The sequence below is a fragment of the Lactuca saligna genome, chromosome 3 (genome assembly GCF_052625555.1).
Source record: "Lactuca saligna cultivar CGN05327 chromosome 3, ASM5262555v1, whole genome shotgun sequence".
Taxonomy (NCBI): domain Eukaryota; kingdom Viridiplantae; phylum Streptophyta; class Magnoliopsida; order Asterales; family Asteraceae; genus Lactuca; species Lactuca saligna.
Genome location: NC_136419.1, coordinates 23,401,817 through 23,424,609, shown reverse-complemented (window position 1 = coordinate 23,424,609; position 22,793 = coordinate 23,401,817). Strand labels below are relative to the sequence as shown.

Here is a 22,793-nt window from a genome sequence, read left to right as displayed (position 1 = left end):
TTCAAGGTTAACACTTACAAAAGCATAAAAATACATATTTCACAAAAAGCCTTCATCAATGTACATAAAGAACCATGCAAAAGCCATTCAATCATCGACAATAATAGAAAACCTCATTATAAACATAAAGAAAAGATTTGGGCATCCACACATCTATAAGATGATCAAAGAATTTACTAACTAGAGGTTGTAACAGTCCTTAAGCATTTCTCTATTAAATATTTAAACATAAAGACTCACAACCCAAATAAATAACTTCCGACATTTCACTAAGGTTTCAGAAACCATCCTTCATGTTTTCATAACTCAAATAATGTAAAGTGAACTCAATAACACTCAAAGAAACAGCTTAATGTTAGTATTTTGTGAACAAAACATGAACCATGCGTAAATAATGCAAGACTTGATTAATAAAAAAAAACTAAAGTAAAAAATAAATTTACCTTTTCGTTTATTGTTCATATGAAGGTTTATAAAGCATTAAAAAGATTAAACTTACCTTTCATGAACATGGGGCTCGATGTTTGATTAATCTCATCCAAGCAAACTAAACCAAGCATGAGATATCAAATTATATATCCAAAACATAATAATCTTGATAGCAAAACATATAAGTGGCTCAATCAGATTAAAAAAAAATAACTAACTAATGTTTCATGTAGGCATTTCATACGAAAAATTGGTGTGCAACAAAAATAAACAAATACACCAAGTAAAAGATAAATCACAATGATTTTGTTATCACTAACAAACACAAACACATACACATGCATGTTACATACTAAATACTACATATTACCTTTTGAGCATAAATTAAGTTACACCAGAAATGAAAGATATCGCCTCACCAATCTTTCTTTCCTAAAAAAAGTTGAAGGATACTGACGAACCAAGCTTAAAGCCTTATTAGAACTTATAGAGCAAGATGGGACAAGAAATCATAGAAACTAAAATATATAGGCTTCCTCTTTAAAAGCGGAAAGACCAATAGGGCATAATACACAAATTCCACCAAATAAAAATTGATATTAGACAAGATAAAAAAAAAATAGTTCAATATATTATAAGAATATACAAGATGAATGTTTTATTGCTAGTACGTACTAATCATGATCATCCGCTACCTTCAGAGAAGTTCATAGAATAACTTCCAATGTCTTTGATAGATTCCAGTCCTAGTTTATGTCGATGAAAAGAAAACTCCATGATGACCATATGGCACACGTTGAGGGAGGTTTATTTTTGCTATAGGCTCATGCCTAAGGTTTTTAGCATCAACTACTATTACCTGTGACCTCAAAGGAAAAACACATATAAAAAGATAACATCATCAATTCATATGTTTATTTATACGGAAATATCTAATAGCAGAAGGGTAGTGGATGATATTTGATGATACGTACATAAGAAATGTCATTTTCTTCATCATGAGCAAATGTAACAATCCAACCATCATCTTCCTCTACAGCCTTTAGCTTAGCCACGAAAGCACTTCCTGTGCAAAAGTTATTTTTTGGTAACCAATGATACTCCATCTTTACATTTCCTTCAACATCTGTTTCTTCAAAGTATAATTTTGCTAGTCCTCCATATTTAGTTCTTCCTGAAACATATTTTTATTCCTTGTTTACAAACTTGTAGCAGGTTTCAAGCTTAAATATTGCATCTATGGGTGGTTCTATGGATTATCAATATCGCAATAATGGAGGGGAAATTGAACGTTTTCAAGCTCCTAGTCTACTTATTTTAGATCGGAGTTTTTCAGAGAGCTATTTTTTAAATTAACAATATGATTACGAGCCATGTCAATTGTAAGAGAACTGTAAATTAGTTACCTGATTTAGAGCTTGCAATAGAGTCGATAACCTGGGTGTATCCATATTTATGGTTAAGACCTGTAAAATCTGCATTGATCATTGGGAAGTCCATTGAGTATTCTGTTCCAGTTACATCTCTCTCTTTCACATCCATGGTCTTCATGTTCAATCTCCATTCCCTAACATTAGTAAACAACATTCCATGTCCTGTTTCTGTATTATGATCATGCCCATTATTTCTGTCAACAGATTTAAAATCAAATCCTCTAGAGAACCACTCAAATTTATCTTCTCCCCAATCAGGTCCTGGAAGAATGGATGCATTAGCTTTACATCCTCTCACAATAACCTATTTTGTGGAACAAATAAATTCATAGATCATGTTAGTGTCAAGAAGACTTTGAATATTTTTTTATTGAAACTAATAATGGGCAAGTTTAATGACGCTATAACATAAATATAAAATAAGCACCTCATCCCCATCTTCAAAACAGTTCATTAGGTGATAAGTAACACAAGGTTCTATATGAAACCACTTAATTGATTCTGCATCACCATACCGAGGAATCACTGCAATCCTTGCATCTCTCTCCCTCTCGTACTTAAATAACCTAACACCAATAACCAATTTTTATGTTTCCTTTTACTCATGGAATTTTTTAATATTTTTTTTAGAAAAAGTGGATGTGTGGTTGAGAGTGTCAAATTCTTGTGCATATATATGGAAATGTTGTTGGGGCTAAACCCAAATGAAAATAGAAAGAAGAAAGCCAAAGTTGACGAGTTGAGCCCAACAAACAGTGGTTTAGGGTCTGAAAAAGTTTATTAATCATCATCTTTGTAGTGTTTTCATTTCCCCTTATGTAAGACATGTAAATTGTATTTATCAGTTAAAAGAGTCTATATTTTGTTTTTTTTGTACCAGAATATAACCCGATAAGAGTAAGTGTGTTCTCTGTTTTTCTTTTTTCTTTCACTGATTTTACTCTGCTTTAAATTTAAAGTAGTCAATCCAAGTATTGCTTCAAGTATTTTCATCACAAATTAAATTCACAATGGTACTTACTGGCCTCCTTTCATTACCCTCTCTAGGCTCAATGTAAACATAGAATCAACCAGTATGTTGTACCTAACCATCACGTGTAAAAATGCATTTAAGTATGTCATATTTCTGCAACCAAACTTATAAATAGGAACCGAGGACTTAAAAATAGGAACTGAGGAAACTCACCTCTTTGTGACACCTACTTCATGAAAAAGTGAGCAATGGTCTAGCTGTAGATTCAATTTGTGAACAAGTTCTTTTCCATCGACTGTTAATATGAAGTTATTAGAAAAAGAATAAATAACCCAAGCGCTATACATCATTAGTTATTTGTTGAAGTACCTGAAATGACACCCACAACACAATATGGTTTTGATGGCTCAACCCCTACTATAACCAGTTCCCCGGTTCCTGGTGCTGTCTACATTAAAAAAATCAATTTTATGTGATCATGTATTTTAAAGAGTGTAGTGCTGAAAGCGTTGGACCCATTATGTGTGGATTATGTCGAAAGATAAAATAGACCATCATGCATAAATCTACTAACCTTTGGGTGTGATGTGAAAGGTCGAGACCAAATTCCACTTGGGTTCCAGTCGTTATAAGTTTCAAGGCTAATAAGATCAATCTCATGTGGCAAATAGTCCTCGGAGATAGAATAGTGTTTTCCACCATGCTCAAAAACATTGGTGTTGCTTATAATTTTGTAGACATGACCAAATCTTAACTGCCAAAGTCAGAAAATAAAGTAAGTAGATAAACAATGTTGTGATGGTTGTAGTTTAACGTTTTTCTTGCAATACACTTATGTAATGTTTGTCAACTGCAACGTGAAGTCAAGCCTTAAATCTGGAATCTTATAGGCTTAAGGAATATATTTATAGTTAAGTTCTTGGAGTTGGTATGATTGGTTTTTGTCCTATTTTTCAAAATCTTCTTTTATTTATGGTTTTGTTGGAAAAAATGTTATACTACTAAGTATCTTATTACTAAGATACATGTCTTGGTAGAACCCTCATTCATCATGGTTTAGGTTATTGGGTGTATAGCCAATAAAAAAAAATTCCCATTAAAGTTGGTTAAAATGGTCCCATAATTGCATTGGTTATGGTTAGCTATTAGTTTTCTGTAGATGATGGAGATGACATTTCATAAAATTTGGAAATCTTACCATGTTGAAAAATGATCCAACTAAAGCAGCTGGAGCATCTCCTTCTGCTACAGGAAGAAAAGTAGGTTTCTTTCTTTGTGATTCCATCTTATATGTTTCTGTTTCCACATATTTATTTTTGTAGTAAAAGCTCCAATTTCCTTCCGAATCTTTAGTGAAATGTAGAGCATGAAGCATCCCTTCGCCTTCAACCCAGATGCTGTCTGTTTTGCCGAACACCGATAGTGCACATTTTAAGCCTCCAAATAAGGGATTTGAACCTAAATACAGTTTCAATATCATATGATTATGTGTTAAAGTTGTAGACTAAAAAAGATAGGGATTAGAGAATAAAAATTCATAAACGATAAACATATAAGGTAAATAGGGAAAGTTCATATTTATTTAGTTTAAGAAAGATGTAATTGGATAGTTTTGGGTCATGTTGTTGTGTGACCCGACTTTGGTCTTGAAAAAGATACCACCATATAAAAGATAGGATTAAAAGGTGTTCTTACATGTTTTCATAAATGCATATCTAGGAGGTTGTGCAGATTCAAGGAAAGGCACAACATGTTATGAGTTTACCAGTAGGGTTAAAGTCGTTAGTTCAAAGTCCAAACTTTAGAAAAATATTACTTTATCAATTTTAATGAGTATATGAGAATTTTAGAATCTTCTAAAGAGATTATACAGTTGACAAAGTTTATCAAAATTGGACATGAAACAAGAAGACTATGTCATGCATTGTTATAACCAAAGTGTAGTTTACTTTTTAGAGAAATAGGTGTTTCATAAAAAAAATGAAACACATTCATATAAGGTATCACTTTACCACGGAATGGATAACCAATGGTACCCTCAACTTGAAGAAGTTCCTTGATATGAAGAATCTAGCAGGCATGTTTACCAAGGTAGTGATAATAACTATGGATGGCTTCAACCGACCTTCCCAATAGTCATAAAGAATGAACAAAATAGATAGATAGGGGATACAAGTTTGGATGGAAATACATTGGTTTATCAGCCTCCAATCATGAGATTATTAATTTGTGAAGTATGATCTCCCCTTTGAACTCATTGCCACTATACAGACTAAACACGAGTTATCGTTTAAATTCCATGGATGCAGAGTAACATTTTAGGGCAACTAGAATGTAAGTATGTAAGGAATCACTATAGTATATAGTTGTAATGTAAACATTATGGTGTATAGCTGTAGTGTAAGTACTTTAGTGTTGGCGACTACAACTCTAGTATAAGCGCCTACTACGTATTATTGCAGTGCTCATGCAATAGGCCAGATTTGTAGGCGACATTTCTTAGGTGTATTCCCTAAAAAATTTAGGTTAAGTTATCTTTATAAATATAGTCACTTGTATGAATTTAACCCTAATATCGTAAGCAATGGGTATTATTAATAAAATCTCTCTAGTTCGTCCAAAACACATAGCTTGATTTCTGTGACGGAGTTGACGGATTTTGTATGCTCAAGAATCATATAAAAATGATATTGATAATTAAAATATGATACTAATGAGTCAAACTAATAACAATTTGATATAATTGATTATTTATTAGAAATTTATTTTAATAAATATTCAATAATCTCTTATAATTAATTGGAAATTAATTATTTATTGCAAATAATAATTTTTATTAGCAAGTAATATTACATAATTCATATGGTATGAGTTAATAAGTCATGCACAACATTTTGGACTAAATAAATTCTTTTGTATTTTACCAAAAAGTTAAAGTTTATATTTTATAAACTTGATTTATAAAATATAAAACTCATGATTTCTTTTTTATATCTTAAAAAGCCAAAAATTGATGGAGGAACAAGAAAGCTAGTGAACGACATGCTTGTATTAATTTATCCACAAAGCCATGCTCTTGCTTTTATAGACTTTTGTTGCTAGGGACATTGTGTCTTTAAGCACAAGACTCAATAGATAAATACCTTGCTTTTGGTTGAATAACTTGCTAGCTTTTTGCTTGTTGTTTTCATTACAAAAAACCGTAACATGCTTATATGCATGTGCTATCTCTCTTTCTCTCTCTCTCTCTCTCTCTCTCTCTCTCTCTCTCTCTTTCTGTCTCTCTCTCTCTCTCTCTCTCTCTCTCTCTCTTATTCTCAAGTCTTGAAGATTACTTGCATCTTATGCTCTCTTGGTGTTCTTGTTTTGATAAGAACATAAAGTCTAAGAGTCTTAAGAGTTTTATACAAAATAACTAGCATTCTACAACAAGTTGAGTCATTGTTGGTGTCCATAAATTTTATCATTCTTCATCAATTTCCAAGCATCCCAAGAGGATCCAAAGAACTACAAGGGTTGTCATTTCTTTATCTCTTCTTTGGTTGGTGTTTAAATATTTCTACAACTTGAAAGATGATCATTCGTGGGTATAAACTTGTTTTGTATTAGAGTAACTTACACAAATGGTCCTTATTGTTTGGGGTTATTTGCATGCTTGGTGCCTAACTTATTTTTTTAACTCAGAAGGTCCATACTTTTCATTTTTGTTACGCTTTTGGTCCTTACTGTTTGTTTTTGTTACGCGCTTGGTCCTTGTCTTACCTAAAAAAACTATTATTTAAATAGGAAAAAATTATGGGGTAGATAAGGTTGGGAGTGTGTTTATTTAAATAAATTAAAAAATCAATGGCAAAATAGTCTTTTTAGGTAAGATAGGGACCAAACACATAACAAAAACAAACAATAGAGACCTTCCGAGTTAAAAGAATAAGTTAAGGACCAAATGTGCAAATTACCCTAAACCATAGGGACCATTCATGTAATTTACTCTTTATATTATTCAAATTATCAAGTCTTCAGTTGCCTAAAATCATGTTTTTGAAAGTAGTTTTGAATAAAAACCCATCAAAAATTGAACTACGTTAGATTCTTGTGTTCTTTATTTTCCTTTGCATCTTTAAATTTTTGTGTGATTGTGTTTTGTGTGCTTATCACAGTCCTTAATCCTAATATATTGCAAAAGTATACTTTATTAATTTGGTCACATGCATCTATTGATCTTATGTAAGATAATATGGCTAAATTTTCTCTCATAAGTAATAGAGTTATAAAATGATGACAAAAATATTTTCCATCACTCAAAAACAATTTTAATGGTATAATGACAGTAAGTCCCCCATAAATACCCCCACATCCCACCTTATAACATCCCGATTCCCAGATATTCATTTAATATTTTTAAATTCACATTTTTAGACCATACTCGACGAGTTGGTTGCCCCCAACTCGTTATGTAGAAACTGATCATGCCACGTGGTTTATGGAACCAACTCAACGAGTTGGAGGACCCAACTCGATGAGTTGAGGCTGTGCATGAAAATCCTAATTTTTAGGGTTTGCACCCTATTTAAAGGACTTAACCCGCATTCTTTGGCCTCCCTTATCACCTCGTTACCCAGGGAAGGAAACCCTATCCATGCTTTACTACTTCTTTGTGTGTGTGAGCTTAGAAGGTCATTTTTGTTCTCTTTTGGAAGAGTTTTGAAGTTTGAAGTGGTTGGAGAAAAGGAGAAACAATAGATCCGACATCTACTTTGTGTTAGTAACCATTTGGAGGTAAAAAGTCTTTACATTGGCTTTCTATTTCTTAGATATCCTCTTATGGAAGTATGTGGTCATTTTTGGTGCAAAATGGGGTCATTCTAGGATTTGAGCTTGTCCAGAGGATGTGGTTTCAGATCTGGACACCTTTAGGCCTCCATGAACATAAAGTTGCCCACTTTATCTACTTTTGGCCCTCTTCCATGCCCTAAATCTCTTGTTAAGCTTAGTTCTAGTGTTTTAATCCCTTTCAGGCCTTGGATGCATGTCAAGTTGGCAAGTTTATGTGATAACTACACCCTAGGATGATATATCTACAATTTAGAGCCTTGGTTTCTCTCAGGATCGTCTGAATAAGAAACGGGCTGAAGGAACTCGACGAGTTGCATAAGCCAAATTGATGACATGGTTAGGGTTTACCCACCTTTTGGACTCTAAGTGAACTCGGCGAGTGGGTGAGATGACTCGGCGGGTTGATGAGGGTTTTCCCAATCTTCTTGACACTGAAGAACTGGACGAGTTACTCAGGTAACTCAGCGATTCGACTCGAGTTTTTGGTTTTGAAGTTCTGAAGGAACTCGACGAGATACTCAGGTAACTCGACGAGTTGGCCCTAGTTTTCAATTTCTGGAGGAACTTGACGAGTTAGTGGATGAACTCGACGAGTTGGGTCAACATGGACTGTTGACCTTGACCGTTGACTTTGTCTTTGACCAAGGGTTGACAAAGTTTGACTTATAAGGGTATTTTGGTAATTTGAGATTTTAATGGAATTAGTTGTATGATAGTTACAGGCAGTTGAGTTTGGATCCGAGAGTTGGAGTTTGATCTTCTTGATTTTAGCACTACTTGTGAGGTGAGTTGTCCTCACTATACTAACAGGGTCGAATGCACCAATGCAAGTCCTTTTTGAATTGTTATCCTGGTTATTGCATGATGATATGCTTAGTGACCTGTTAGGTCGGTATCCTAGTATATAGGATGATACTATGATTTGTCATATGTTAGATCAGTTTGACTGTGTGTGCATGCTAGCTAGCGTATGATATTTATGTGTTGATTGTATATGTGTGGTCTGGTTGAGGCAGACCTGCTTTGTGCTAAAGGCCAACAGACCTAGGGAAGATCGTATAGAATACAGACCCATTAGAGCATATCAATCAGGCTGAAGGCTCGGAGAACGGTCCAGACATGTTGAAGGCCCGGGAGGGCGGACCAACCATGCTGAAGGTTTTGAGAGTGGGCCAGATAGACTGAAGGCCTGATGAGGGTGGTCCATTCATACCGAAGACTCTATATGCATGATGTTTGTTTGTTATGGTATGGTTATGGCTTTTATGACATTGATATTTTAGGGGAACTCACTAAGCTTCAAGCTTACAATTTTGGATTTTGTTTCAGGTACTTCGGATGATCGTGGGAAGGCGAAGGTTTGATCGTGCACCTCCTCACATTTTATGATTTTGATTTATGGGATATTCTGATATGAAACTATTTTGAAAACATTTTGTAATAAATAATGGTTTTTGGATGTTTGAAAAAGTTTTAAATTTTCATGAATTTTATGGATGTTACACACTTGGATACCCTTTACCTGCCACTACTTTTCCAACTGCCCCCACTCACCGTGACCTCCTAACCGACTGCATTTTCACCAGTCACCCTTTGATTGTGTTGGTCTGCCCCTTGCTTCCTCAACTTACTAATGACTACCAACCTACCTTATACATCCATAGTCTAACTTGTGGCGTGAAAATAATCCTTTCCCTACTCCACCAACCTACCTCTAATCAAATTTATTTGTGCAACCGAGACACTTTTTCAAGTCATCATAAACATCATAACACCAAATAAAATTTGTGAACATATGATTTTTTCTTCGATGATGTTATTGTTAGCCTAATTAGTTTATTGTGCCCTTTCTTAATTTAGGCCAATGTTGACCCTTTAGTCTTTCCTTTTCTTTGTAATTGTACTCTTTTATTATTCAATAATGAAACCCTAGCGGTATTTTGTTCATTAGTTCATATGGTATCAGAGTTATATTTGATCTGTCATTTAAGATTGTTGGGGTGACATATAAATGAGGTTGTGGCGTTCCACGGAAATTTTGGTGATGTTCGGTATGATTTTCTAAATTGTTTATGTATTTTGTATGGATTGTTTTGTTTGATTTTATCATTTTAAGGGTTTTGATTGTTCCTATTTCAACGTTTTTCGCGCCAATTTTTATATTTTGTGCCATGAAATACCCTTTTCACCGATTTCTCACCATGATTATTATGACCACGCCATGATTTTTTGTTCAAAAATCATTTTTTGTTGTCATTGGTTACTTTTCAAAGTTTAGTTTGTTTAGTTATTGCCGGTATTTGTCGATTATGAGGTTTTGATGTTCTCTTGAATGTTGATTTTCATTAGTGGTTTTGGGAGTTTGATCTGTTCATATGTTGTTGGTTTATTATTATTTGATTGTTTACTGCCAATATGGCTCCAAAGAATAGACTAATTTGGAAAAAATTCTTTTGATGAGTATGCTTAGTGCACATTGAAGAACCATTAGAAGTCTCCATTCCCATTGTGATTGAACAATGACAAGCAACTATAAGATCAATCATCTAGATCATTTCAATCTATAGTAGAAACTAATGTCCATGCTACCATCACGTCATCTTCTATGTTAGACCCTCAAGTTCTTGAGCAGTTCAAACAGTTCCTTGCTCTCAATTATACAACCATGTTTACATTCATATCTTATTCAAGTCTTTCATCATGCAATACTTCATGTATTCCTTCATATCTATGGATCTTTTATGCTAGTGCATCTCATCATATGTCACCTTTTTTATTCATCCTTTGTTTCTTTGTTTTATGGATCATCAGTTTCAGTTATGTTTATTAGTGCTACACCTATGCCTATAGAAGGTTTTGGTTCTACAGTCACCCATCATATATCTCTTAGTGATGTGTATTATATTCCTACACTTGATTTAATTCTTGCTTTATCTATCAGTTGTGTAAATCCAATTATTGAGTTTTCTTTTCTGATTCTCTTTCTTGTGTTTTTGATTCTCACTCTCAGAGGGTGATTGGGACTGACCGTATATTAGGAGAAGTATATGTCTTGGATCAAATCAAAGTATCTTATGTCACTGCCATTAGTATCAATTTATCTTCTTTTCGTTTGGGTAATTTGTCTTCTGACTTTTATCTTTGATATTCATGTTTAGGAAATTTGTCAGCTTCACATTTATAGTTTTTTTTGTTGCTACTGGTGTTTTAGGTCATATGAATGTTTATGATATTTCTGACTGTTGTGGATGCAAAATGGCAAAATTTTCTGCTCTATTATTTAATATAAGTGTCACTCATTTTATTGCTCCAATTTATCTTGTGCATTCTGATGTGTGGGCTCCTACTCCGGTTTCCTCTAAAGGAGTGTTTACTTACTATGTTTCCTTAATAAATGATTACACTCATTATACATTGGTTTATTTATGAAGTGCATGTCTAAATTTTTCTCCATATATAGCGGATTTAGATCCCTAGTCAGGACTCAACACTCCACTGCTATAAAATCTGTCCGTTGTGATTTGGGAGGGGAATATACTTCAAATGATTTTACTTTATTACTTGCATATGATGGAACTATGCACCAATGATCATGTACTGATACTCATCAGAAAAATGGTATTGTATAAAGAAAACACTGTCACCATGTTGAAACTGCATGATCGTTGCTTTTTCCCTCTCAAGTCCTTAGTACTTTTTGGGGAGAATCCGTCCTTACCGCTACATATATACATATTCCCACAACACATAATTCAAGAATGCCCCCCTATGAAAAACTGTATGGAAAACTTCCTGGTTATTCTTCATTGTGGGTATTTTGGTTTACATGCTTTGTTTTATGAGCTCACGCAGAACGAAACATGTTTTCTCAAAAATCTGCTCTATGTGTATTCTTGGGTATGGTATTAGTAAAAAAAGGATATCGGTGTTACGACCTAACAAGTCAAAGATTGTACATTTCTGAACATGTCACTTTTCGGATCATATCCCTTTCTATAACATTCATGTTCAGTTACATAACGTGACTCAGTCATAACTTTGGATTAATGATCCATTTAGCATTAACATTGATGATGTTTCTCCTAATTTACATAACCCTCCAAATTTTGATCCCACATCCACTACTGCTCAGAATCCACCTCTATCACTTCTCAAGATAACCTCAAACTTCTGATCCCACACCTACTATTACTCAGGACCCCCCCACCATCAAGACCCAATCGTAGTGAAAAGTCTACCAAGCTTCTAGAATTTGTATATTTGTCTTACTCGCCAACATTTGCCTCCCTTATTGGGAATATACACCTACTCTCTAAACTAATGTCTTACAAAGATGTTGTCTCTGGTCCTCTTTGGCAGAATGCTATGGCTGAGGAACTTGCAACTCTTTCTCAGACTCATACATGAGATTTGGTTTCACTCCCTCTTAGAAAGCACACGATTGGTTGTCATTGGGCATACAAAATCAAAACCAAGTCTAATGGGTCTATTGAACGTTATAAAGCTAGACTTATTGTTAAATGATATTCACAAGAGTATGTTATGTATTATGAAGAGACTTTGTTCCAGTTGTAAAATAATAACTACTGTTTTTACTCAACTTTTTCTTTATTATATTCAACAATTGAATATTTATCAAGTGGATGTCATGAATGCATTCTTGAATGCAAATCTTCATAAGGAGGTATGCATGTCTCCTCCATTAGGTATTGCTCACCGTCCAGGTGAAGTTTGTCGGCTTCAGAATGCATTGTATGGTCTCAAACAAGTCCCTCGTGCTTGGTTTGAAAAATTTTCTATGGTAATTATTTCCCTTGATTTTCAACTTAGCTATCATGATTTTGCTTTGTTTGTTAGATATACAAGTGCATGTCTGGTCCTTCTTTCCTTATATGTTGATGAAAGACTTGTGCTTACTGCGTTGTTTCTTGGGGATTGAAGATGCACAATCTCTAAAAGGTTATCTTTTATTTTAGACGAAGTATATCTCAGATTTATGTGAATGCGTACAACTTTCAGATAACAGAACAATTGGCATACCTCTAGAGAGTAATGCCGAGTATTCACCAACTGACGGTGTTCCCTTATCCAATCCAAGTCTTTATCATATCATTATGGGGAGTTTTGTCTATCTTACCATCACTAGGCTTGTTATTGCTCATGTAATTAATGTGGTTAGCCGGTTTTTCACTGCTCCTTCTATGGTTCGTTAGGGAGTTCTATGTATTTTGAGATATCTTTGAGTACTTCATTTCACATTCTTGTAATTCTTTCCACTTCCTCTTTTGAGATGTGTGCTTATAGTGATGTTGATTGGGATATCAATGTTTATGATCGCAAGTCTACGTCTGGGTATTATATTTATCTTGGAGATTCATTGATTTCATAGAAGAGTAAGAAACAAGATGTTGACTCTCGATCATCTACAAAATTTGAGTATCGAGCTAAGGTTGTCACTACTTGTGAAATTGTGTGGCTGTGATGTTTACTTGCATATATGGGTGTTCATATTTCACAGCTTACCCCATTGCAATGTGACAATAAGAGTGTGATAATGACTACAAAGAATTCGATGTTTCATGTGCGGACAAAACATGTTAAAATTAATTGTTATTTCACTCGTCATCACTTTCAACATGGAACTATTTCTCTTCCTCATGTTTCATCCATCATATTGTTGATATATTTACGAAGGCCTTGATTGTCTTTTCTTGTTTTGGGCCAATGTTTTCCATTTAGCTACGTTTAACATATATATATATATATATATATATATATATATATATATATATATATATATATATATATATATATATATATATATATATATATATGGAAAAGTTCAATAGATAATCATAATTATTGGTTCTTCAATAAATCAGATCTTTTTTTTTAATTTTTAGAACTTATTCTTTATCGAAAAAAATCTAAAAATATCTAAATTCATATGAATTTCTGTATTTTTAGTTTATTTATTTATTTATTTATTTTTGATAAAAAATAAGTTCTAAAAGTTGAAAAAAAAATTAGTTTATTGGTTATTTATGGTTCTCTATAGGGGTGTTAATGGGGCGGTTCGGTTCGGATAGTAATAAAATTGTGAACCGTCATCACGGGACGGGTACTGCATGTGCACTAACCGAAACCGAACCGAATTAGCAAAAAAACTGAACCGAACCGAACCGTATAAAGGCGGGTAACCACGGTTCGGTTCACGGGTACCCGCTAAATATAAAAATTTAAATACAATTAAAATTACAAACTTCATTCCAACGATTTCTTTCTAAAAATTAGTAAGTCCAAAGAATTATAAAAACATAATAAAGTTCAAATAACATACAATATAATTGGTATAATAAATATAAAAATAAAAATAGAAGAAACCATAACGTAGAAGTGTAAAATTGGAATAGCCGATCATAATATTTGTTTGGGATATGGCTAAAAGTTCAATGAAAATGAATAATATTATATATATATATATATATATATATATATATATATATATATATATATATATATATATCAAGCGGTTCGGTTCGGTTATCCGCGGATACCTAAGTATCAAAACCAAAACCGACCCGTTGATATCCGGTTTTTTCGGTTTCGGTTTTTTTATGTTTCGGTTTTTTTCGGTTTCGGTTTTTTTCGGTTTCGGATCGGCCGGTTCGGCTCGGTTTTACGATTTTGCGGTTTTTTTGCACACCCCTAGTTCTCTACTAAACCTCACCATATATATATATATATTAACTAGTAATACCATTTCTAATGTAAATTCCCTCTGGAAAATCTTCCGGAAGTTTCCCTGCATGATAATCAACTTTTACAAGTTCCCCGATCTCCCCAATGGGTGCGAAGTTTTTCTGCAAAGAAATAATTTTCACAAAGAACCTTGTTAATTAAACATATAACTTCTTTAAAATAAATAGAAGTTATGACACCTAGATAGAAGAGCTTACGCAGTTTAACAAAATATTTATCTCTACAATAGTCAAAAGCTTAGATCATCCCCATCGTTGGACCTCTACAAAAGTCCATAAGTTTGTCACGACCTACAACATCATGCCACCTCAATAACCCATAAACATTTGTACTTTTTAGTATATAAACCTATTCCCACTATGCAATACGCTACGGTTTATAAAGGCTAATTCTAATTCTATACGTATCGATCCAATTGCTTGTTGTTGTCCTGTGTGAGTGGGTATGTTTATCTCCCATGTTTTTTTTTTTTTTTTTAATAATTACGAGTGAAGGATATATATAGTAGCACCATTTATAAACAAGTCTCGTATATTCATTTATTGTTAGGTACCGTTTGATAGTTTCTGTTTGGTAAAGTTCTGTCTGGGAAATTTTTTTAACTGAGAAAGAAACCATGTTGTTTGATTGTACATCTGATTGACTGTACTGAATTATGAAAAATGACCCGACTTATGTCTGATAGTGATGGGATGAATGAGATTTTTTTAAATAAATTAGGATGGTGGTGGTATTGTAAAAAAAAAGAATTAATCCAATAAAAATAAATTTAATAAAATTAACTAAAAAAAATTAATAATCCAATAAAATAATAGTTATTAATATATAAATATTATATATTATAAATAATATTTATGAATATATAATAATCCAATAAAAAGAATTAATCCATAAAAAGAAAATTTAAAAAAATATATTTTAAAGAAATTAATAATCCAATAAAATAATATTTATTAATACATAAATATTATATATTAAAACAATATTTTTTTAATATAAAATAATACATTAAAAAAATATTAACTCAATAAAAAATAAATTTAAAAAAATTAATAATCCAAGAAAGAAAGAGGCGGAGTTTGGTGCATGGTTATCTTTCTAACCCATTCAACCAGAAAGATATGATTTTAGAGCTTTGTGGGAAAGATCCATTTTTTTTTGTGCAAATCAAACAATATTTCTGGTCCATTCAATCAGAAAGATCTGTTTGGACCTGGAAAGATTCGTATCAAACGGGACCTTAGTATGAGACTAGCCTATGGGTGAACATTTAGATCGAACCGAACTAGTTTGGGAGAAATTAATGGACCTTGGATTGTACCTATTGAGTCCTGTTTAGGTCTGGGTTTTCTGGTTCTTATAATCGTTGGGCCCATACAATTTTATATGCATATGATACAACTCGTTTAAGTCCTATCAAAAGTTAGTTTATTTATTATAACTTAAGGATGTGTATTAGGACTGAACTGAATCGGACCAATTTTTCTAGAAATTGGAGGGGGGGGGGGGGGGGGGGGTGGAGTTGAGCGACGGCCCCTGGCCTCATCATGGTTTGAGGCCCTAAAATTATTTATGTTCGGTATTATATATATTTTAAATGTGTTACGAAATTAGTCAAGGCGTCTATAGTTGAATTCTTTGGATGGTTAGTAGGCCTGGTTATTTTTCTGATTTTGTCTCGAGCCTCAAATCGGTTTGCAACGATCTTGGATGGATACTCTTACACCTTAGGATTTTGTGCGTATATTTTGATACATTTTATATTAAACTATAAATTATAGCTAGTATATTATTTTATTAAATAATATATTAAAAGGTATATGTTTAATAAATTCTTTTTGTCAAAACTCTTTTTCCAATTAGATTTTAACAAACATGTATTATTTTATTTTTGTTACAATAATTTTATAGAATCCAAATCAAACAAGAAGCATCATTCTTCTACGAAGTTTTAAAAATAATATTTGTTATTTGATGAAAAAAAAAAATCAAGGTTCAAGATTTAACGAACGATTGGACAATTATGATCAATGAGTATGAAACGGTTGGCCCCTATAATCATAGACCCCAGATTATATATATATATATATATATATATATATATATATATATATATATATATATATATATATATATATATATATATATATATATATATATATATATATATATAACATACTTTTAAATAAACATTATATTATTTATTACATTTATTTCTATTTTTATGAAAGCATGTCTATTGAATAAAAAATATTATATTTATAAAACACTTTTAAATAAACATTATATTATGATTATTTATTATGAATTAATGTATAACATGGTATTATAAATATGAATTATTTGATTAAGTTGTAACTAGTCAAATAAAATAAACAAAAAAATGCTTAAACCCAAAACTAAAGGGTTCAAATTATATAACTCACTTTTTAAGTCCATCTTGATGAAAATAATATATAACACTAAATTTGATGTTATAATTTTTATTTACATCAAAGTTGTACATTAAATGGATGGATTGTAAATGAATTGGTTGAAAATCGAGTGAAAAAGAGAATGGAGATAAGGAATCTCAATCCCGTTTTCACTTTATTTATGTAAACTAGGTGTGAAACTCATGTATTACATGTGTTTAATTAAAAAAAATATAAAATTCTAAACATTTGCAAAGTATGAATTTATAAGAAAAGTAATAAAATATTGAATTATAAAAATTAAAGTTTTTTTTTTCTCTTTTAAATTTAAACAAATAATTTAAATAAATAACTAAAGAAAATTAACGAATCTTTAATTTAGTAGTTTGAAATTAGAATGAAAGTTCATTAATGAAAGTCATATGTATTTATTACTGAATATAAATACCATCTACAATTTAATAAAATAAAAAAAAAACCATAAAATGACATGTAAAATAAATTTAATTTGAAATAACTACAAAATTACATGTAATAAACTAAATGAAAATGTAACATGCGATAAAAATATCTTTTATTTATTAGGGATGATGAATATTAAAATACTAAATATGAAACTACACCATTCATTTACATCAAAATTGAATGAAATGTTCAATTATCAATTTTATTCATTAGATTTATACATACCAAGTTTATTTTAATTTATTACTTATAGTTTAAATATCATAATTAATATATGTAATATGATGTTATATATTAAATGAGATTAACTAATCATAAACAAAATAATGTTTATATATGGAATTCTTATAAAAATTCTAATACATTTTAGAAAAATACATGACGTACTTTATAAAGTTAAAACACGATATCATAATTTGTGATATGATAAAATATTGTAATAAAAAATGTAATAAAAATTTGTTAAAAGCTGAGTAGTATACAAGAGTTTTGGAAAATCTTTATAAGTTAAAAAAATATACTTGAAATTATTTGTCATTTGAAAATAACTTATGTTTGGAAATAAAACACTAATTGCATTATTATTTGTTTTTCATTTTAGTACACAAAATGAACAAGTGAGTTGTAGATGGTCTTAAGCTGTCAATTGTTAAAGTTAACTCAGTAATTATAATAATAACAGTGATTAGCGTATGTTACTTTCACGACCTTACACACCGTTGGGCCCTAAGATTATTGTGAAACACCAAAAATAAATGAATCATATAAAAATCAACAATTTTTTTGGACTTGTTTACTAAATGAACGCAAAAGAGAATTCTTCACCATTTTATTTTGAAAAAGTATTACAAACATATATATTAGTATATACCTTGTTTATGATTTTTAAAATATTTATAATTTAATTTTTTTTGAATAACTTGTTTATGATTCTTAATTTGTTATGATCTAAAAATATTTATACTTGAATATTTTATAATCTTTAATTATACATTTTAAAATTCAAAATTAAATGATTCAAAATATGTAATTATCCATAATTTTTTATGGACAAAAATTATATTTAATTGAATATATTATTGATCCAAAATTATATGATTCAAACATGATTTGATTCAAAATAACGTGATTCAAAATTAGTATGATTCAAAAAAAAATATGAACGAAAAATATTGTGATTTTTAGTATTCTTCTTATTTAAAATTTTATAGTTGTTAAACAGTAAAAACTCAAACCGATATTTAGTTAAAAAAAATAAAAAATAAAAATCAAAAAATAAAAAAATAAAAACAAAAATAAAGAAAAACACTAGTATCTTCAACTATGTAGTAAAGATATTAAAAAATAAAAATAATAAATAATTGTTTTAAAAAGAAAAATGGAAAAAAATGGAAAAAAAATGAAAAAGGTTAAAACCGAGCATGTATCTATTTAATTTTTTTAAGAAAAAAAAACCAAAATAAACAAAAGTAAATAATAAAACCCAATTAAATAACTTTCCATGGATGGTCGCCGCATGTGATTAAATCTTCGAGTCCATATTAATTACCACAGCCGTGGTTTACATGCGAACACACCGGTTTACATGCGAACACACCACGTCCAAGTATTGAGTTTGATGTTTGTGAATTGTGCCTTTGATGAAATGATGGTGGAGAATTGTCGTCGCAGTCCTCACTATTTTTTAAGTTATCACCGGAAACCGATCTTTCATATATATATATATATATATATATATATATATATATATATATATATATATATATATATATATATATATATATATATAGAGAGAGAGAGAGAGAGAGAGAGAGAGTTAAGTTATTGTGCGAATAAAAAAAAAACATGTGAACTTATAAAATCATAGTACACTCATCATTTTTTTACACCAAAAACATCAATTTTCTCCAAATGGTACGTCTAAATGACTGCTGATGTATGCCCAATCAACAGTTATACGGATATATGTTCACAACCAACAATCATATAGAGTGTAGATGTTCACAATCAACAACCATATAGAGTGTTGATGAACAATCATCAGTCCATATGACTGCTGATTGTGCTCATCAGCGGTCTATATTACTGTTAATTGTGTTCATCAGCAGTCCGTACAATTGTTGATTGTGCTCATCAGCAGTCATACAAAACCAAAAAAAAATAATAATAATAAAATTCAACATTTTTTAAGTTTAGATATGGTTTAAATGCATCATTAGGAGAAGATTTGTGTTTTTGGTGTTGAAAAACGATAAGTTACTTATGAGTTCGCAACTTTTCACAAACCTTCTCTCTCTCTCTCTCTTTCTATATATATATATATATATATATATATATATATATATATATATATATATATATATATATATATATATATATATATATATATATATATATATATATATATATATATCAGGTACCTGTTTTGACTAATTTTTGCTGAATATTCATGGTTATTGAAATTTTGATTGAAATTTGTGGGTGGGATTGTTTTAACCCCAAAAAAACAAAATTAAATAGTTTTTTACACTAAAAAAACTGAAATGGAAATTGGATACGTTTTCATTCGAAAAAAACCAAGCCGAACCCCAATGACTTTTAATACAAAAAATGAATTTTGTGATTTGACATCAACATGTATCGATATAAAATTTGTTTATAGAGGAAAAAAATTATAATTTTTTTTATGTATTTACTTTTTTGATAAAAATAAGACCTAGAAATAAAAAAATAAAAAATTAATAATAGTATATGACTATATGTGATTGAATTTTTTTTTTCAAGATTTGAATAGTTTTTTTGAAAAACAAAAAATGAAGTAAAATTGGTCTCTATTAACTTTTTAACACAAGTTAAAATTCGGTGGTTACAATTGAAAACATAACAAAATATAATACTCTTTATGTTATTAGTTTTTTTTTTTTTTTTTTTTAAAATATATTTTACAAAATCAAGTTAATTTAATTAAAAAAAAAACAAAAAAATCTAACTTATTTATTTTGGCATTCAGGGAATGCAACAACACCAATATATAAAAGAATAGCCGCGCCATATTTGAGGAATAATAAATTCCACTAGTAGCACCATTTAAGTAAAACGACTGGACTTTGGAGGTTCCTATCGATAAAATAATTAAATCCGTGAATTTCAGTTTCAGAGCCTGAAAAACGCCGGCTGTGGGAGCAGATTAAGCTTATGGTAATCAAATAATTAAATGGGGTACCAGTTCGCGTTGAAATATCTATGACCGGATAAGCATTTGTGTTCACTATGTTTTCGATCATGGGTACTTTTTTCAGCAATTTGTGTAGGCATTCTCTGTTAAGTGACTTAAGTCTATAATCAACACTCATGACTCATGTATTGTCCACAATAAAAAAAATTAGTTAAAATTAATAAAATTTCTTATTTTGCATGCGAAGAGTGGATATATATATATATATATATATATATATATATATATATATATATATATATATATATATATATATATATATATATATATATATATATATATATATATATATATATATATATATATATATACCTCAGATGGAAGCATGGGTTGATCCACAAACTCAAAGATGGAATCTACAAGTGTGTTTAACATTGCCAATGAAGCAGCCTTGATAGCTTTACCAGCTTCAATTTTGAGGGTTGAGTTCTCCAGCTTTTGTTTTGATAGCTGCTCATTATACAACAAAACATATAAAGCTATAAACACGTTAAGAAATTTGTTTATTAGTTATTACAAGTTTACAAAGGTTAATCCATATCATTCATTTAACAAATTAAAACTAACAGGTTCTTCAACTTCTGTCAGGGTATTTTTTGGGAAGGAGAAATTTATTGATGAAAGAAAATTATGACTATATATCTACGATTCTACTTATATATTGTTCTTGATGCGCATGACTATTATAACATAGAAGGATGAATTTCAGTAATTTTGAGTTTATATAGAATACCTTAACTATACTTGAGAGTGCAGTCTTAAGATCTCCTACTTTAACACTTCTGGGATGATTATTAGTCGAACACTTTATACTGGAAAGTACACATGTTGTTGCCATCTCTGTTCCTCTCTTTGCTTGTATCTGTTCTGTGATTAAGCTGATCATCAGTTCATCACTTTGTCACACTTTTTATAACCAATTAAAGCATATAACCAAGTTGGGTATTAGTTTACACCCAACATGTTACCACGATGAAATAAAAAAAGCATAATATAAGACATTTTGTCGTATCTTTAACCACTTCCCACAAGTAAGAATATAAAACCTTCAATATTATAAAAACTATTAGTTATCCTTGTCGATATGATCCGTCCATGTTCTGGCCATGGCACCTATGAAGATCCCCCCTCCAACAATAACATCCTCGATTGTATATTTGAACCCATCTGATCACTCCTGCTTGTTCTTCCCCAAATGAGTATTGTCAATTAAATAGTATGTTGGATAGTGTGTTGAGTAAGATGGAGTTAAACTATGGGAATGAGTGAGCCGACGAAAATGAGTATGTCACGAATCTATAGGAATGGGATGGGAGGGATATTGTTGGTGATATTACTAATATAGTTTAAATCTTGATTTTACATGTACTACCTAAATCACATGCGTCTAAAAAAATATTTTGTTATGACGTAATATAACTAAAATATCACTAATATCCAACAATATAGAACTATTAAACATTGTATATTAATGGTTGGCAATCATACTTTGAATACAATGTTAAATTGAAACATATTATTACTAGTCGATTAGCAATGTGATCATGCACATTACTTATCAAGAAATTAATCAATCATATAACGGCTATTGTCGTAGAAACTAGTAGATTTCATAAACTTTTGACATTGTAAAAGTCATTTGGTAATAAGTATTCATTAAAGACATTTATTAATTTGGACAACTTTCTAATTATTAGATAGACTAGTTTATAACACATGAAAACCACGACTACAAAATTAATTAATTTTTTATAGTAAAAACTCAAAGTTATTAATCAATTATTTTAAACAACTTATTAATTAAGAGATTCTTTTAGTTATATAAAATTATAATCATTGATTTAAATAAATTTATGAAATTATATCATTTTGTATTAATTTTATTTTAATGTTATTAATTTAATATAGATAGAGTGAAATATTTAAATTTTGAAATTTGAAATGAAGAATAAATAGATTGATAAGTGAAAAATATTAATTAGTTTAGATAATAGGGTGATACATGGTAAAAAAAGAATAAAATATGTATTAATTAGAATGTCTAGTAAGGTGATACATGTCAAAAGGAGAATAAAACTATTCTTTTATTAAAATAGAGATTTTTCAATGAGAAATTGAGTAAACTAACCATTTTGTAATTCTTTTTTTTTTAATTATTTTAAAAATAACTGCAATAAAAGTAATTTTGAAAAATAACATTTCTGTCCGGAATTATCCCGTATTTCGTAATAGGTAAATGGGTATAGTAG

The 22,793-nt window shown here is 30.4% G+C and overlaps 1 protein-coding gene and 1 long non-coding RNA gene across 2 annotated transcripts; one reads left to right on the top strand and one right to left on the bottom strand.

The window, feature by feature from the left end:
• Nucleotides 1–1,038: 1,038 nt before the first annotated feature.
• On the bottom strand, nt 1,039–21,516 carry LOC145034778 (carotenoid 9,10(9',10')-cleavage dioxygenase 1-like). The gene is made up of 12 exons (XM_078983282.1): nt 21,278–21,516; nt 20,857–20,994; nt 14,429–14,531; nt 4,034–4,293; nt 3,410–3,589; nt 3,205–3,283; nt 3,049–3,130; nt 2,884–2,946; nt 2,290–2,428; nt 1,836–2,166; nt 1,404–1,603; nt 1,039–1,288 (listed from the first exon to the last, which is right to left on the bottom strand). The coding sequence occupies exons 1-12, from the start codon at nt 21,428–21,430 to the stop codon at nt 1,181–1,183; spliced, it is 1,836 nt and encodes a 611-aa protein (XP_078839408.1). The 5' UTR covers nt 21,431–21,516; the 3' UTR covers nt 1,039–1,180.
• On the top strand, nt 6,188–9,112 carry LOC145034777 (uncharacterized). The gene is made up of 3 exons (XR_013678219.1): nt 6,188–7,611; nt 7,851–8,916; nt 8,998–9,112. It is a non-coding gene; the product is annotated as an uncharacterized LOC145034777 (long non-coding RNA).
• Nucleotides 21,517–22,793: the final 1,277 nt, after the last annotated feature.

Bases quoted from the DNA above. Each gene is read 5' to 3' on its own strand.
- LOC145034778 (XM_078983282.1), bottom strand. From the start codon at position 21,430: ATGATCAGCTTAATCACAGAACAGATACAAGCAAAGAGAGGAACAGAG. The intron at 2,167-2,289 runs GTGCTTATTTTA...TCCACAAAATAG, and splicing joins GTTTTGAAGATGGGGATGAG to GTTATTGTGAGAGGATGTAA. The intron at 1,604-1,835 runs GTAACTAATTTA...AATATGTTTCAG, and splicing joins TATTGCAAGCTCTAAATCAG to GAAGAACTAAATATGGAGGA.